This window comes from Carassius auratus, chromosome 35 (assembly GCF_003368295.1).
Source record: "Carassius auratus strain Wakin chromosome 35, ASM336829v1, whole genome shotgun sequence".
NCBI lineage: Eukaryota > Metazoa > Chordata > Actinopteri > Cypriniformes > Cyprinidae > Carassius > Carassius auratus.
In genome coordinates this window covers 12,645,522-12,662,159 of record NC_039277.1, presented here as the reverse complement: position 1 = coordinate 12,662,159, position 16,638 = coordinate 12,645,522, and the positions used below count along the sequence as shown (strand labels likewise).

General features: G+C 36.0%; 2 protein-coding genes and 1 long non-coding RNA gene across 4 annotated transcripts; 2 read left to right on the top strand and 1 right to left on the bottom strand.

Annotated features, from left to right (window-relative positions):
• Nucleotides 1–7: 7 nt before the first annotated feature.
• Nucleotides 8–2,315, top strand: LOC113054459 (uncharacterized). Its single transcript, XR_003277382.1, has 3 exons — nt 8–181; nt 509–650; nt 1,920–2,315. It is a non-coding gene; the product is annotated as an uncharacterized LOC113054459 (long non-coding RNA).
• LOC113054457 (serine-rich and transmembrane domain-containing protein 1-like) lies at nt 415–3,815 on the bottom strand. Its single transcript, XM_026220037.1, has 2 exons — nt 3,533–3,815; nt 415–848 (listed from the first exon to the last, which is right to left on the bottom strand). Exon 2 carries the CDS (start codon nt 827–829, stop codon nt 479–481), a length of 351 nt encoding a protein of 116 aa, XP_026075822.1. The 5' UTR covers nt 830–848; nt 3,533–3,815; the 3' UTR covers nt 415–478.
• Nucleotides 3,816–9,379: 5,564 nt separating this feature from the next.
• Nucleotides 9,380–16,529, top strand: LOC113054450 (spartin-like). Of its 2 annotated transcripts, none has more exons than XM_026220023.1 (8): nt 9,380–9,396; nt 9,716–11,107; nt 13,103–13,297; nt 13,378–13,528; nt 13,822–14,016; nt 14,104–14,262; nt 14,409–14,499; nt 15,877–16,529. In XM_026220023.1, the coding sequence occupies exons 2-8, from the start codon at nt 10,394–10,396 to the stop codon at nt 16,091–16,093; spliced, it is 1,722 nt and encodes a 573-aa protein (XP_026075808.1). In that variant the 5' UTR covers nt 9,380–9,396; nt 9,716–10,393; the 3' UTR covers nt 16,094–16,529. The 2 variants fall into 2 exon arrangements, with proteins under 2 accessions (XP_026075808.1, XP_026075809.1); XM_026220024.1 differs by adding an exon at nt 15,537–15,592 and having other exon boundaries at nt 9,394–11,107; nt 15,877–15,964.
• Nucleotides 16,530–16,638: the final 109 nt, after the last annotated feature.

Below are 16,638 nucleotides of genomic sequence, written 5' to 3'. Positions count from 1 at the left end.
GATTTCAGACTAAATGGCAGATTATAGCACAAAAAATAGCCAACACGTTTTACTCCGTTTATTGCGCCATTGTGCAGAGTATTGACACAGAGTTGTATGGCAATACTGACTCCCTAATAAAGTAAAGAATGTATTGTTGATAAAGCCTTAAAATCAAATTTTCTACAGATCTCTCGTACAGGTAAGTTACTGTTCAACCAACATACGTGCAAAAGAGATCACCAATGATCCATCTCACCCAGCACATAACTGCTGAGATCACTAACCTTTCAGCTGTTTCTTCCTAACAGTATGTACATAATATGATTGAGATACACAAGTCATTAATATTTTTCCAAAATTACACAAAGCCTTATGATAATGCTTTAATACAGTCTATTTCAAGGTTTGTGGAATTATAATTTTTTTTTTTTAAATCAAATTACTTTCTAGAATATTTCTAATCTTCTAGAATATCAGAACGTTCAGACATGTGTAATCAATCTGTCTTTCTCTGCTGTCCGGACAGCGATGACACTCTGGATCTCTGTGAGGAAATGCTGCAGATCTCCATGTTAGTGAAGGAGCTCCCGGCCTCACTGCCACATTCTGGGTATGAAGAACTAGAGGATATGATGTTCTTCAGCCTGTGGAGAGCAATGATCAACAGGGTAAGGAGGAAGAGCAGCAAGCTTAGGAAGATGGAGACGTAGATGTAAACATTTGCAGTCCGTCCGTATGAGGAAGCGGCCGCCCCGGTAGAAAGAGATTTAGGGCTGAACCTCAGGAAACTCTCACTGTCCACTTCTGTACCATTTATCTCCTCCACCGACCCATCCATCCCAGACATAGCTGGTGGATTTAGGGATCTGTTTAGAAGATAGGATAGATAAAGATAGATTCAATTATTATTTAGACACTTTTTAAAATTAGTTTGCTGTTTTGTAATTTAAATTATTACTCTTATTAGTGTTCACTTAAAACTCTGTGATTAAGCTCTTGTGAACATATGATTTGGATCATACAGATCATATTTTAAAATATTATTGGATATTAACTTTAATGTTGTTACATTCCCACTAATGGCCTACTGTATAGCTACTTTGTGAAGTATTTAATAAATTGCAAATAACAACAAACCGTCATTTAAATTATATAATATTAACATTACATATTAGGATTAGAAGCATTTGAACTTATAAGATCATACAGATCATTCAGAAGATGTTTTAAAATATTATTGGACACATTAATGTTATTCCATACCCCGAAAATTTCCTACTGGAGCATTTTTAGGTCAAATTTTAATCTGTTTATTTAATTTATGAAATTTTGAATAAATTATAAATAGTAATGAACAAAAATGCATTAAATTTATTATGAATTTATTAAATTACAATGATTACATTTCAATTTAATTTTCAAAGATTAATTTTCAAATTTCAATAATACATTCATTTCACAATATTTTTTATTATTATTAATTTGAATAAATAATAAGTTCATATTTTAAATGAATAATATATAATAAGTATATATTATAGCATACAAATTATGATACTATATTAAAATATAATAATATCATTAGGAATATATTAAGTAAATTATATTAAAATATTTTTTCTTACAGCTCCTAAAGACTTTTTTTCAAGACATTTTCCAAAGTTTGCTTTGCTGTTGCTTTCCATTTCTTGATCAATGCATCATCCTGATGAGAATATTGTCATAATTTTATTCTTCTATCAGGCCAGTCATATTTTACATCAAGCCACCAGAGTTCACTGACACACAGCTGACTGTTTCCTTATCTGATCTCTCTCTTTGACAAATGTTGGATTCGTATAGTTTCGAAAAACACAAAAACAACCAGAACACTTAAATACTTCAGATTGAATGTGAAGAGGATGATAATCACATTTAATTATGCTTTTTGTATCCAGGCAACCTGCATATCAGTGGGCTCATAAGCTGGTGCAGGTTTCTGATAGGCCACCGCCGGTCCATTAGGACTTTGGGGTGGTCACACCGGCCCAGTGGTGCACACAGAAGGTCAGTCAGTTGTTTACACAGCATGCATACTCACGCCTCATGAATAATAGATTGAGATGTACCCGAGTCACAAAGTTTACGTTTCCCAATTTAAATAGAGCAATATTTCAAATCATTTTTTGACAGGCTGTCGGTATCAAAAATGTGGATTTTACAAAGCTGGTTCATTTGTGGCCATTCAAAATCTGAGCTTATACAAGACCAACATGCATTCAGCTTTGAGCAGAAAAGTTTCTCGTATTTTCAAGCTCAAATAGCAGGCAGCGTTACATGATTCACTTTTAGCTCCCCTGAGATGGGCACAGTTTAGCGGATGTCACCTCAGCTGTGCAAGAATCCTTTTCATTTCAATTTATCTCAATCTCATTTGTTGATATAATTAACATTAGTTAATGTGCAACTTTTATTCATCTGTTAATAGCTCACATATACCATTTTTGATTTAAAAATGCATTAGTAAATGTTGAAATTAACATGAACTAAGACTGAAAAATGCTGAAAAAATAATAATAATAAAGTTAACTAATGCAGTTAAAGGGATGTTTCACCCAAAAATGAAAATTCTGTCATCATTTACTAATCCTCAAGTTGTTCCAAACCTGTATGAATTTCTTATTCTCTTGACCACAAAAGAAGATATTTTGCAGAATATAAGTAGCCAAACTAAATGAGGACAGGGTGGACTATCCCAACAACGGATAACCTATTGCAAACCAAATGCATTTTAGGTGCTGCATTTCCAGAACCCTAAAAATTGTACACAGATGTTTGGACAAAACAATTATTTTTTGGCTGTGCCTTAACCTCACAACACAAAACTTGCTATTTGTTTGTTTGCTGGCATATTTCAGCCCTCTAAGCTTCATTGTATGGGACTACAGTCGTCTGTGCCACTGTGGGCCCTGAGAGTCTCATAAAGGGTTGTGATTTATCTTTTTTCTGAGATGCATTCGTCTGCAGAGACGTGCTAGAAGACAGCAACAAATGGGAAATCACACTTATTTTCCTGGACGTTTCCTCAGTCGACTTGAACGTTCCCCCCACCAGCTTTTCAATTTACGCATGAGATGAGAATCCCTGCGGCAGTATAAATCATTCCGTTCCTCTTGTGGTTTGCCTGCGATTCCAGGAGAAGTTCAGCGGGTCATTACGATGTACGCCTCTAATCTCCGTTTATGGATTTCAATTTAGAGAATCTCGGGGAAGGAGAATCTGGCTATTAAGAAAATGACTCAGACATAAAACTCCACAGAGGATATCAATGAACGAGGGGACGGGGGATGGCGAAAAACAGAGAGAGGAGAAAAAGAGATTTGAGACTGACTGAAATACCTGATGACGGTAAATCACTTAGCATATTGATAATTTGAATTAAGCACATTAAATGCACATTTAAGTCAGTATGAATATTTAAGAACAGTTTAGTTTTTGAACATTCAAATTGAAAATGACATCAGATTTTATCTTTCTTTTTTTTCTGAGTAAAAATAGTAGAAATACTGACCTTTGTGATGCAAAACAACAAACAAAAACGTCAGCACTAAATCACACAGCTATCCGTTGCGCTCATCTCAGGGTCCTGGAGTGAATTGCTCATGGGTTTCCTTAAGCTATAGCGCACGCTGAGATAGTTGCCACTTGTTTGTATTGAGAGCAGAGGAGGAAGCAGCGTTTCTGAATGCGTTCGGTCTGGAGAGCTGTTTCTCAACAGCGGGCTGGATATCGACTGTCCAGCTGTTGTACTCTGAATCCCCCCTCCCTCTCCGTTTCATTCCTGTCATCTCTCTCACTTTCTCGTTCCTCCCTCATTTCTACTGATGTCTTCTCACTTTCTTTAGCAGCTGATTTACGTTTCAGTTAAAACCAAAAGGATGCCTCACATAACTAACAAAATATGAGACCATCATTCATGCTTTAATTGCTGTAATTGGGATTTGATTGTCTTAGTGATATGTATGACTCTTAATGACAGGCTTCGGCCAGGCAGGGTCTTTCAGAACTGTTCTGTAATTTTTGGTCTTAAACAAAACTTTCCATGAACACACACTAAACACACAAAAAAAATGACACTAATATAATAAACAGAAATTTAACAACATAAGATAAAGCATAAAACCCTATGTTTATAACTTACTATGGCATTTTAATTGTGTAGGTGTATGGACAAAAAGAGGCTTTTTACAAATACAGATTTACAAAACATTAAATATATAAATGTATATTTAATTATTTGTCTCAAGTTTGAGCATTTATTTATTTTTTTGACCAAAAAGGTGTGGATACAAAAAGACAAAGCAATAATGGTTTCTATTTCATTTTATTTACTTTAATTGAACTAACTTATAAGTTAATGTACGTGTTATACAGACATGTAAATATAGATATAAAAAAGAACTAAGAGCAATAATAGTAGCAATAATAATAGCAATAACTGTAAGTTTCCAATTAAATTTGAAACTTAATTTAAGTGAATTAAGAAGATATTTTTCTTTGTAGATCTACAACATCAAAAAAATCTGTAGATAAATGTATATTTTACAGAGACATATACTTAGCATATTTTGCACATGACATGCAGGAAAAAATATAAGGCTAAATCATGAGCACAATTAACTAATTCGTTCCCTCAATGTACTAAAACGTGCACACGATTACTATTGCATTCCCTCGATTTACTATTTCGTTCACTCGATTTATAAATTGTGCGCACAATTTGCTAATTCGTTCCCTCGATTTGCTAACTCGTGTGCACGATTTAGCAAATCGAGGGAACGCAATAGTTATCGTGTGCACGTTTTAGTACATTGAGGGAACGAATTAGTAAATTGTGCGCACAATTTATTTATTTTTTCTTGCATGTCATGTGCGGGTCTCCTTAATATTTAACCATTTGTTGTACATTTTATACATTTATCGACAAATGGAATGGAATTGAATGGAAAATAACAAATTTTTAAAGAGTATGAACAAAACATTTTTCCATTTTTTAAAAACATCTTCTTTTGTGTTCCTGCAGAAGAAAGTAAGTCATATGACATGAGGGTTTGGGACCACATGAGTGTGAGTAAATAATGACTAAAATGCTTGTTTTTGGCTAAAATACCTCTTTAACATTCATTGAAGTATTCGCTTTCCTCCTAAATTGTGCAAGGATGGGAGTTTGAGGGCAATTTCTGCCTCTAGACATATATTGGCAGTGTTCCACTCTCAGCTCAGATGCCCATTGGGGACTGTTGGTACTCTTCCTGAGTCCTGCTGTGTCTGATCCTGTCCTTTGGGTCTTTCTAATTGCTCCAGCTAATGCCGGCGCTGAGGCACATCAGTGAATGCTGTTGGATTTTGATAAGAACAGTGCTTTGGCTGATTTTTCCTCTAATCCATAAAACTGTATTCCCCTGATGCAGGCGATTCAGCCCAGCTTTGGTGCATTTATTCTCATTGCACAAGTAGGTCGAATGTTAACTCACGGCATCACGGCAAGGCCGCCTGAACCGTTTTCTACAGACTGTGTGCTGACTTCAGGGGGAATGGCTCGCATTGAAAATGAATCATTCGCTCACCCCGAGTCTGCTCTACTGCTTTTGACAAGAGCGTCATGTTTGAAGAAGCTTTTTGGCAGACAACAGCAGTGTGTCAGTCAGGATTATTCTGTGGAATTCTCTCGGCACTATGGGAAGGTTTACAAAGTGGAGCATGTCAGAGGAAGAGTCTATGGCGAGCACACTCTCCTTTCTTTCGATTTCCCGTCTTCCAGTTTTTCCCAGCTGAGATGATGCTCTTTGCATAGCAATCTAAGTCTCAGAAGTCTCTGTATTTCTCTGACAGCTCAGACAGAATCACCTTCTAGTGGCCTAGCAACTCCCACCCTGTCATACAGACACGAAAATGTACATTTATAGTATGTATATTTGATAATTTGGCTCATGTTTTCTACATTTATGGATGTTATGTTTATTTTATTTTATATAATTAAAAAAATTATAAAAAAGGTATCTTTCTTAGAGGAGTATTAAAAATATTAAATGTATGTAATAATTTATCTTAAATTCTTAACATTTATGGACATAGACATACATAAACAAGACTAAAAGTAGCAATGATGATGTGATTCTATTTTAATCTAACTTAAAAGTGAATTTAAATGGCATACAGACACATAGAAGTCAGGAATTTACATGAAAACATGAATTGAAATGGTCATTTTCTTATAAAACATTCAATAGAACAATGCATATTTAATCATTTGTCTCAAATTTCACCATTTATGAAAAGACTAAAACATAATGACTAAAATAGCTAGAAAGATACATTCTAATTGAATTGAATTGAATTTATTTACAATACATGTAAGTGTCATATAAATTTACATTTCAGATGAAAATGTAGGTAAAAACAACTAAAAATAAATATGGGGTTTTCTTTTTTTTCTTTTTACAAAATAAATGCATATTTAATTACTCATTTGTTTCTTTTCCCCAACATTTACAGATATGCATATAACTTTAACCAAAGCAACTAATGCCATGCTTTGCCAGCTGAGCTGCAGAAATATGTGAAACTCCATCATATCTCCCTGCAGACTTTTGGCACAATTTGGCCTTAGCCATGAACTGGCATGGACAGTTCTCAGCATGTATGAGAAATGGAAATGTATCGCTATAGTTCAGCTGCCGGCAGATTGTCTGCTGCAATACATCAAGATGATAGAATGGCAAGGACCCAGTCCAATCTGTGTTACACAGCATACAGAACTCCTTATTGCAAACTTTAGACAATGTATACATACACATACGTTATCAAATAACTCCTATACAAATGCTGATCTTAGGCCAATACACATCAGAACTCCAAACAGGCTACCATACGTCAGTACCTTGAGTGTTCATACTACATTCTCTGAATTCTCTAGTGTTGATGTCATGGGTTTACTTGTGAGGGAGAAGAAACTTCAAGTTTATATCCTCCTGAACTATAGTAAGCGCAAATGTAATTTACAGCTCTGGGTTTAACATGTCCTGATATTTGTTTATACCCACACCACCTGATTTCCCTGGCTGTCAGACAAAGAGAAAACAGCAGCACCAGGGATGATAAGGAAGAATTTGTCAGTTTAATTAACATTCAGTCATTTCATTGACATTAAGTAATTAATTACTTTGTATATTGTCATTTGAAATGTGGAGTAAGCAGTTTTCCTGATTGCTATGTGTTGAAATTTGCATTTGTGCTATAAACATGTCAGGGTTCTTTCTTTCTTTGTGATCTCGTGCTTGAGATATTGAATTCAGCCCTGCTGTATCTAATTGTACAGAGATCTTGGTAATACTTTAGAGTAGGGAACACTAATTCACTATTAACTATGACTTTTCCCTCAATAAATTCCTAATTTGCTGCTTATTAATAGTTAGTAAGGTCATTGTTAAGTTTAGGTATTGGGGATTAAGGATTCAAAATAAGGTAGTGTAGAATAAGGCAGTAAAATGTTTTTAATTAGTACTAATAAATGGCTAATATTCTAGTAATATCCATGTTAATAAGCAACTAGTTAAAAGACCCTGAAATAAAATGTTACCAAGATCTTTTTATTTGATTTATAGAGGCTTTGTAGTGTGAGACCTGCAGAGAATCTCAATTCTCAAGAAGTCCCTGGTCGAGGCCCATGCAGTGAATTGTTGAGTCCTACATCACGTATGGAGAGCGGTCTTCGCAGGACTCAGACTTAAATGAGAGCTCATGCTGGTGTAAACATCCTTAAACACTCTCAATATGGGTAGCACATCTACAGTCTTTCTCAGCTTTGAATCTGGGTTGGTGATAAGTAATGTCAAGCAGTGGCAACTGCAGTGTGATATGCTGCTATAGCCTACTTCTTACCATCTTTCTTAATTCTTTTAATTAAGAAATTAAGAATTCCAGGAATTATCATTGTTCTTTTATTTAAACATCAAAGTTTTAAAATAATAGTGAAAAGGTTTTTAAGTGTTTTAAATGTCTTAATCTCAGTGTTCAAAATGCCAATAAAAATGCCATTTATAAAATTCTAAAAAGTGTTTGGGTCAAAAAAGAAAAAAAAAAAAACAGTAAAGAAACGTATACTCTGTTTCCATGGTTATTTTGCCATGTGACGGTACCTTAAGGTGCTGTGACTTTAATTGGTATTTATTTGCAACGCTCCAAAACAAAAGGCTAGTAAAGTATGTTAACATAAAGATGACAAATAATTTTTGGTACACATTATCTTTGAGGTGTCTAGTATTACTATATGCATTCACATATATTTAGTTTTGTTGAGTGTGTTTATAGAATGAGTAAACATGTTGATAGTCACAATAGTAACCAGTGGGATAACAGTGAACTTAGCTTTACAATACAAATCCAATTGCAGTTGCTTGTAAAAATACAAATCAAATTTATAAAAAATTCAAATGTTATTTTATTTTATTTTTTACAATATTGATGTTGTAATACTTGTAGCACTAATATAAAAATGTGATGTTATATTTTACAAAATGTAAAAATTTTGAAATGTGTCGATGGTTGTTGTTTATTTTGTTGTTTTTTTTCTTAGTATTCCCACCAATGTGGTGTGTGTTTTATGCATAATAATAACCAAAGAATGTGATAAAACAGTTTGAAATAGCTGGGCTAAGATGTATAACAATTTTTATAAAATTCTGCATTCATTGAAAGATTATATTTAAAAAAAATGTTTGTTTTTTTCAATGTGGAGATATCAATCATAATTAGTGCCATGAAATTATCTCAAAATAAAAAATATTTTTGAACAAAAATATTACATTGATTTTACTGGGGCGAAAAGTTACATTTTAGGTATGTGGTCACTTTTGACCATTAAGATCAAAAGTGTGACTCCCAAATTAAGGAGCACCAGAGGGTTAAAACTATGTGTGGGACTACAGTGCAGTACAGTTTAACTTGTATCTATGTAATCTCAGTTCTCTCTCTCTCTCTCTTTCCTTTTATATATAACAGCACTAAGGTTTTTGTTTAAGTAGTATAGTTTATAAACCCCCAATACTTGTGAAACAAATTGAGCAGTTGGGTGTGGGTTTTTGGCAGCCTGAAAACCCGATGCCTTCTCTGGTTACTCGCTGACAGTGATCAGCCCATGTTTGAAGGAACTTCATAAACTCCATCTAGGGCAGGGGTGTAAAACTCAATTCCTGTAGGGCCGGAGCCTACTTCAACACACATACCATGTAGCTTTCTAATAAGCCTGAATGACTTAATTAGTTGCATCAGGTGTGTTTAATTAGGGTTGAATCTAAACTATGCAGGGCTCTGGTCCTAACACCCCTGATCTAGGGGCTGCAGGTCTCCCAACCAGGAGAAATACAAGAGTTCAATGTAAGGAGGCATTTGTAATGTGGGTGTTTTGGATTTGACCCTCTTCCTAATGCCTGATCTGGTGTTTCAGATATTGTGGAGTTTCTGCCGCTCTCTTGATGTTTTGGTGTCAACAAATTAACTGCAGCACTTAAGTCTATTGTAAATTGAACTATTGCTTTTAAATTTGGTGTTTAAACTTCTCAACGTGATTTTTTTTTTTATCATAGGTTGTTTAAGACTATAAAGTAGTCAACAATATTGTGACTTGTTTGTCTGTAAAGCTAGTCTGAAGGCTGAAATTAACTAATGGTTTTGTACCACTTTGTCTTTCCTTTAGATTCTCTCTTTTATGGTATAGGCCTACCATGTATTTAACTTGTATGCTTTGTGCAGCATCATGTACACAAATAAGCGAAACAAGTTGCATTTCAGTTTCCGTTGTAAAATCTGTTTCTGCCTAGTAGCATTTGGTAATTTGGTTTTATGGGTCACGACGACCTCTGCCGTTCGCACTGACTCGCGTCTCATTTTACGAAAGAGAACTTGTTTATATTGTAAACCGGCTTTTATGAATGGGAAAATGATTTCGTAACGCTTAAGTCATGTGTGGCCGCCAAACATAAGCGATCGAAACCGCACAGGTTGTCCATCGCGCACTCTTAATAAGTGTCATTAGAGCGCAGCTTGACAACCCCAACCTCTTTATATTCAAGTTTGGCGCTTAACTCGTTTTGGGTATGAACGGAGACGATCGGATACCCCTATTTTTCGGGCTGGCTTTGTGCAACTTTGAACATCAGCATAGCGTCAGTGACCAGAATCTCTAAGAACTATTTTTTCGTAATCTGGTTTAACCTGCTGTGTGACAATAGGTTAAACAATTTCGTCGAGTGACTTCATGGGGAAAAATCTCTTCATTACTATTTTAAGCACACGCTAAAGATGCCACCCTTTAAAGTTTCAAATACTTTTTCGTTAGAAAGGTTATAGTACATTTGCGCTTCGTGGCACGGTAATGGAGGCCCCAGAACCGGCGGAAATCCGCACCATTCGTGAGAACTATGAGAAAGCGCTGCAGTGTCTGAACTCAGGGCTTCAGTATGATGAGATGGGGAATAAGGACCAAGCGCTCCTTCTGTACGAACTGGGCAGGCGGCATCTTCTCACAGGGCTAGCGGTGAACACCCGAGGTGAGCGATGCGTCGGGCGCTACTGGGACTTCGCGCGACAGACGCAGCTGAGGATGAACGAGACTCTGAGCACCATCACTGATCGTCTAGGGGTGCTGGAGTCCACAGCGACTTCGGGTAAGCGCCTTTATCCGACCCTTCCTGTCCTCCAGGACCCCCAGCCAGTAGTTACCACCAGAACACCTCTCCCAGCTTCAGGGGGGGCCTCTGCTCACCCTGCCTCCCCTGCGGCGGGCTGCACTGTACCTGCTGAACTTCCAGCCTACACTCCACAACCGTCTGAAGGGCATCTGTCACTCTCTCATGGAGGCAACGGGCCATTTCAAGCTGCTCCTAACCAGACAACTCAGAGCCAGGTGTTTGCCCCAGTCAATCTCAGAGAGGTTGGCATGGAGATTTTGTTCTTGCCCAGTGGGGTGCAGATGTTCTTCGTTTCTGCTGAGGGTCAAGTCAGCGCCCCTTCTTATCCAGGCTTCCTACGAATAATCATATACAACAGCCAGAACAGTAGTGCCGGCTTTGCCCCAGCCTACCTACAGGTAAATAGTATTTGGATCATATTTTTTATTTATTACTAATGTGTATCCTTATAGACCATGTATACTTGCATACTTTAGACCAAAAATTTAAAGCACTTAAACCAAAAATTAGAGATGTTGTATTGGGTGAGAAGTAAATAGTTAAAGCTGAAGTGCTAAAACTAACACTGAAATAAATAAATATTAGAATAACAAAAAATAAAAAAAGACAAAAGCACACCGAAATTACTAGACCTAAAATGAAAACAAAATAAAAGATCATTAAATTATCATTGATTTGCATTCATTTATGCTAAAAATGAACTTTGTGAAAAATGGGATAAGAAAAACTTAAACTTAATTTAAAATATTAAGATTTTTCAAACCCGTTTTATAGATGAATATTTTTACTGCCAAAGACACAAATATTAAGAATCATCAAAAGGTGTTTGTGTGTGTATGTGCGCATGAATTAAGTTCATAATATTATGAAAGTCTTTTGTTTTAAACTTTGGTCATATAGCATTGCATTATATACACCCTTATTTGCGCTATAAACAAACTATTCATCACCTTGATATGAATTGTATAGATTCACCTTGCACACCAGAGAAGTCTTGTGATGATCACTTAAACCTGGGTGTTTTTTCTTTCGTTTTTATAAAGAATTACGTCTACGTAGGGTTTGGTTGTTGAACATTCTTGGCTGACAGCAAAATAAATGCGAATGATGTCATGCTTTTCATGTTATGCAATTACACACTTTCTTGAGCATTATAGAGCAAAAGAGAAGTAGAGGCCTGGGATTTATTTAGTATGGCTTATTTGATAGATAGTATTTAAGATGACTTCTTTTATTTGGTTGTTTTTATCCCTCAAATCTGACATGGATTAGAACCATTTCACTTTCAGACGTCAAACAGGTGTTTTCACAGTTTCACCTCTTCTGTCAAACCCACAAAAGCCTGTCCAACCTGACTGTGTGGTTGCTACAATCAAAGGCTTTAGGTCTGTTTAGGCTGTTCAGTGCTAGAAACAGTCTTTGATGCCAGGGTTCTTTGTACAGAGTCGGTCTGGATGCTGTTTCAGCAAATAGAAATCTCATTGAACGGCTGAGCGTCAGCTCTGTGGCTTGATTTAGGACATGTGGAGTCCACGTGTTAACTGCTGCATGCTTCCACAGTGGTCTTTTGTCCCACTTTAGCAATCCAGAACAAAGTGTGGCTTTCTGAATAATCACATCATGCACAAACTTATGCAATATAATTGCAGTCTTATTTGACCTGAGTTGTCCCTCATATGATGACATCCAAATACACAACATTAATCTTTATTGTAGTTTAAACCAGTGGTCATCAAACGTTTTGATACCCCGAACCCCAAAAATATAATGATCTCCCCCATATAAATTGCAATAATTGTAAATAAATTGGCACACTTAAATATTATGCATGATATTATAAACATTTTTCTTAAGTTCATTATTTGTTTTTTTTTAGATTTTGATTTAGCTAAAATTTTTCTAGCCTAAAAGTTATCAATTATTTGAAAATATAAATTACATTTGCAGAAAATTTTATTTATCTTAACCATGCTTTTTTTTTTATTGATAAAGATGGTTTAATCTCTAAAAATTTTAAATCCTAAAACGTTCTTGTTAAAATCTGTGGATGTCAATACAATAAAACCATGATTAATCACACTAACAAATTTTGTAAATATATTAATAAAAAATAATTAAAAAACTTTAACGTTGCAATTAAAACAAATATGATTTGGAGAACAATTTACAAGAAAATACTATTTCAGTGTTGTTGTTATTTATTTACTTATTTTTGTATGATTTTGTATGTTTAGTTCAGTGTGTTACTTGCTGTTTCTTTGCAACTGTTTATTTATTAGCAATTTGTGAGTGAATTGTTTTCACGCCAAATTAATTCATTTCGGTTTAAAGGAAAGTAAAAAATTATGTACAGTAAAAAGTCTTTAAATATTGATAACATTTTGTGCTTGCAGGTTTGTGATTGGATTTACCCACTGTACCCCGACTCACCAGTCTTTCTTAGCAACAAAGGTGTGTTCACATTTGCCAATACCACCTCAGCAGTGCCGGGGTCCTATGTTGGGGTGGTGCTGTCCTCAGAGCTGCCTGCATCAGACAGGCATATGTTACAGGAACAGCTGTCCACTCTGGCACAGCTCAGGGTCCAGGTACCCAAGCTCAGATTTGATTTTGCTAAAATGTATGATTAATTGAAAAAATTATAAAATTGACAGGGATTTTTTTTAAGGTAGATGAAGAACAAGGTGGCACTGCAGGAACAGACATTAACCTGAGTGGGAAAGTTCCTCCTTCAGAAACATCTTCAACCCAAACACCCGGAGGGGAGGAAAAAATGCTTCCTCTGTGGAGCGAAAAAATTTCACAGAACATTCTAGCAGGTCTGAACTTTAAGATTAAAGTAACATAACCTGAAAATTTGAAAGGAATCTCATTGGATAGCTAGTGTATTTTTTTAAGAAGTTAAGAACTGATCACTGAGAGGTCCTTTGGGGATCCAAAAATGGTTCTTCTATGGCATAATTGCGAAAAACCCTCTTTGGAACCTTTATTTAAGAGAGCACTGAACACCTTATTGGTGCATTTTATACTTAGCCACTAGAGGCCACTCTGATACACTCTGAGGGAAAACAAGTGCTAAAGGTATTGTGATATTTCCACTGTGGTTGTTCAGGGACTTCCTGGCTGAGTCGGGGGCTTGTGAGAGGAGCTGAAGCTACCGGTAAAGCCATCCAGAAAGGAGCATCTAAGCTACGAGGAAACATCACTCCAGAGGAGACCCCATCAGAGGTCAGCCCCAAGGTCACCAAAGGCCTCAATGCAGCTAAGCAGGCCACTGGGGGTGCTGTGAAAGTCAGCCAGTATCTAGGTAAAACAATGGTGTAACTAGATTTATCCTAAACTGAAATATTTAAAGCTGCTCTATATGTATTAAACATTTCGTTTTATTCACCAGTGGATGGGGTTGCTGCTGTAGCTGATAAAGTTGGGAAAGAACTTGCTCCACACATAAAAAAACATGGTGGTAAACTCATCCCAGAATCCATCAAGAAAAGTAAAGACAACTGCTCCAACGTGGACGGAGCCAAGCTAGTCGCAGGAAGCAGCTTACAAGGTAAACAAATAGATCATTCAAATTTTCTGAAAGGCTTTGTCCTGCTAAATTAAGTGAAGTATATCAAACTTTAAGATATTCAAGCTCCTTTATAACTTTACAAATGGTGTTTAAGTTCATGTTTAGATGCATACTGTGTTCCATAGGTTTGTCAACTCTCTGGTCAAGTCTGGAAACCGCAGCAAAGACCATTGGCAAAAGTATAACTTCAGAGACCGTGACTACTGTGACGCACAAGTAGGTGTTTTTTATTTATCGTTTTTCAGGATTCACTGATTCACTGTTTCTCTTCTGCTTTCCTTTTATTCTTCTTCCAACCCAAGAGTCCAATACTGCTAGTTTATTTTTTATTTTTTGCTATACTAGGGGTGTAACGGTACATGTATTTGTCCAAACTGTCACTGAACTGATTTCACGGTTCGGTTCATGCAGTCAGACGATGAATACAGTCAGTCATAGGTATTCAATCCAGAAGGGGGCACTTGTGTAATTTCACCACAGGAAAGAGCAGAAGAAGAGACGATCTACACACCAAATCCAGAACAAGAATGGCGAGTTTAGAGATGCCATGAAAGAGCTCTAAAAATCACCTGCTTGTTGTAAATCAGCATTGTGGGGAAGTTTGGGGTTCTAGAGATGCACTGGTTTGTGTGGATCTGTGTTCCACACAAACTACATAGCCATCATTTCCCAAAATTTTATTTTTGTGGAATTTTTGTGATGTCTGTAAAGAGGAGAATGTACTGTACCAGGCAGATCAAGCTCACCATTCACGATGCTAAAAATCCAGGAAGACAAATATGTGGTTTTTTTTTATGAATGTATCTTTGAGAGAAACTGACCATCTCCAGAAAAACTTTGATGCTATTTTCTTTTCCTCTTACCTCCATATAATGCCCAAGGAAACACGATGACTGCTGTTCCATAAGCGCCACCTGCTGTCATTTTTGTTCTGTCCATCAGCTCTTTTTGTTTTGTGCAGGTGTCTTGTGTAGCATAATTTCACAAATCAAGTTCTGTTTTTGCTTTAAATCTTGAAATTATCTAATCTAATTAAAATAAAAAACAATCGCTCATGCTACATGTAGCATTACTGTCTGTTCAAAATAAATAAAAAAATACATTTTCTGTTGTACCGAACTTGTATTGAACCGTGTCCCAAAAACCGAGGTACGTATCGAACATTGACTTCCGTTACACCCCTACTATATACCTATCCAAACTTCGGTGCTTTGGGAACTGGATTAATTTACTCTTTCCTGTTGCTTTTTCAGATTTAGGGGTCTAGGAAGCCTCTTGGACCCCCCTAACAGCATATAAATGGTGGCGGGTAAAAACACAATGCATTTTCTCTGACTAACCTACCCACAGTTCCTTATTTACTGACCATTATTGTCCATTCAGTGGTTGCTGAGAAGGTGCTTATTTTTATTAACAATCTCCAATCAAATGTTTTCTGAATTAAAACTGAGGTGAATGCAACATTTTGTCTGTTTACTGTTCTGTTCATTTTAAGATGTTTGCCATTCTCAAATATCCTTTAGAATCAATAGTCAACAACATGAACTTCTGTCAGGTCATTTGGCTCAGAATATCCCCCATGTTTGTGATCAGGTATGGAGACGAGGCAGGACAAGCTGCAGACACTGCAGTCCAGTCTGCTGTCAATGTAGGTGTCACAGCATTTAATGTGGACAACCTGGGCATCAAGAGTATACTGAAGACCACAGGCAAGCACACTGCAAAAGCAGTGGTGAAGGACGGTTCGGAAAGAGAAGGAACTGAGAAGGAACAGCCACCTAAGAAAGGACAGGATGAGGGAAAACAATAAATATTAACCATCATGAAATACCTTTTTATCATGTGCAATCTTGTAATACAAAAAGCTTATACTGAGCAATGTTTACAGAAAGATGCACTTAGACTTAAGTACTGTTTTAGGGAAATGTACTTCCCCTGTTATACTTAAAGATGTTTTTTTTATTTTCTTAAATCTATTCAGAGGGTTATTTTTATAGAGGGGAAACAACAAGTTATTTCATTTTATTTGACCTTGTTTGAATGATTATTGCAGAAGTATTTGCATTTTGTGTTCTTCCGATGCACAAAGAAGAGAACTCGGATTAAAACTAGGAATTAATATCACTGTACTCTATTAACCTTCTGTTTTTTATATTCTTGTGGCTTTTGTTTATCTTCAGTAGCATAAACCGGAAAAAAAACATGTTAACACCATTTACAACTTTACTAGCCTATTTGTAACTTTATTTATTTAAATCTTTATTTTTTTTATTACAATTACCATGGTTGTAATAAAGAAAATTCTTCTTGCATACTTTCTCCTAATCATGATTTTAAACAGATTTGTCAAATCAT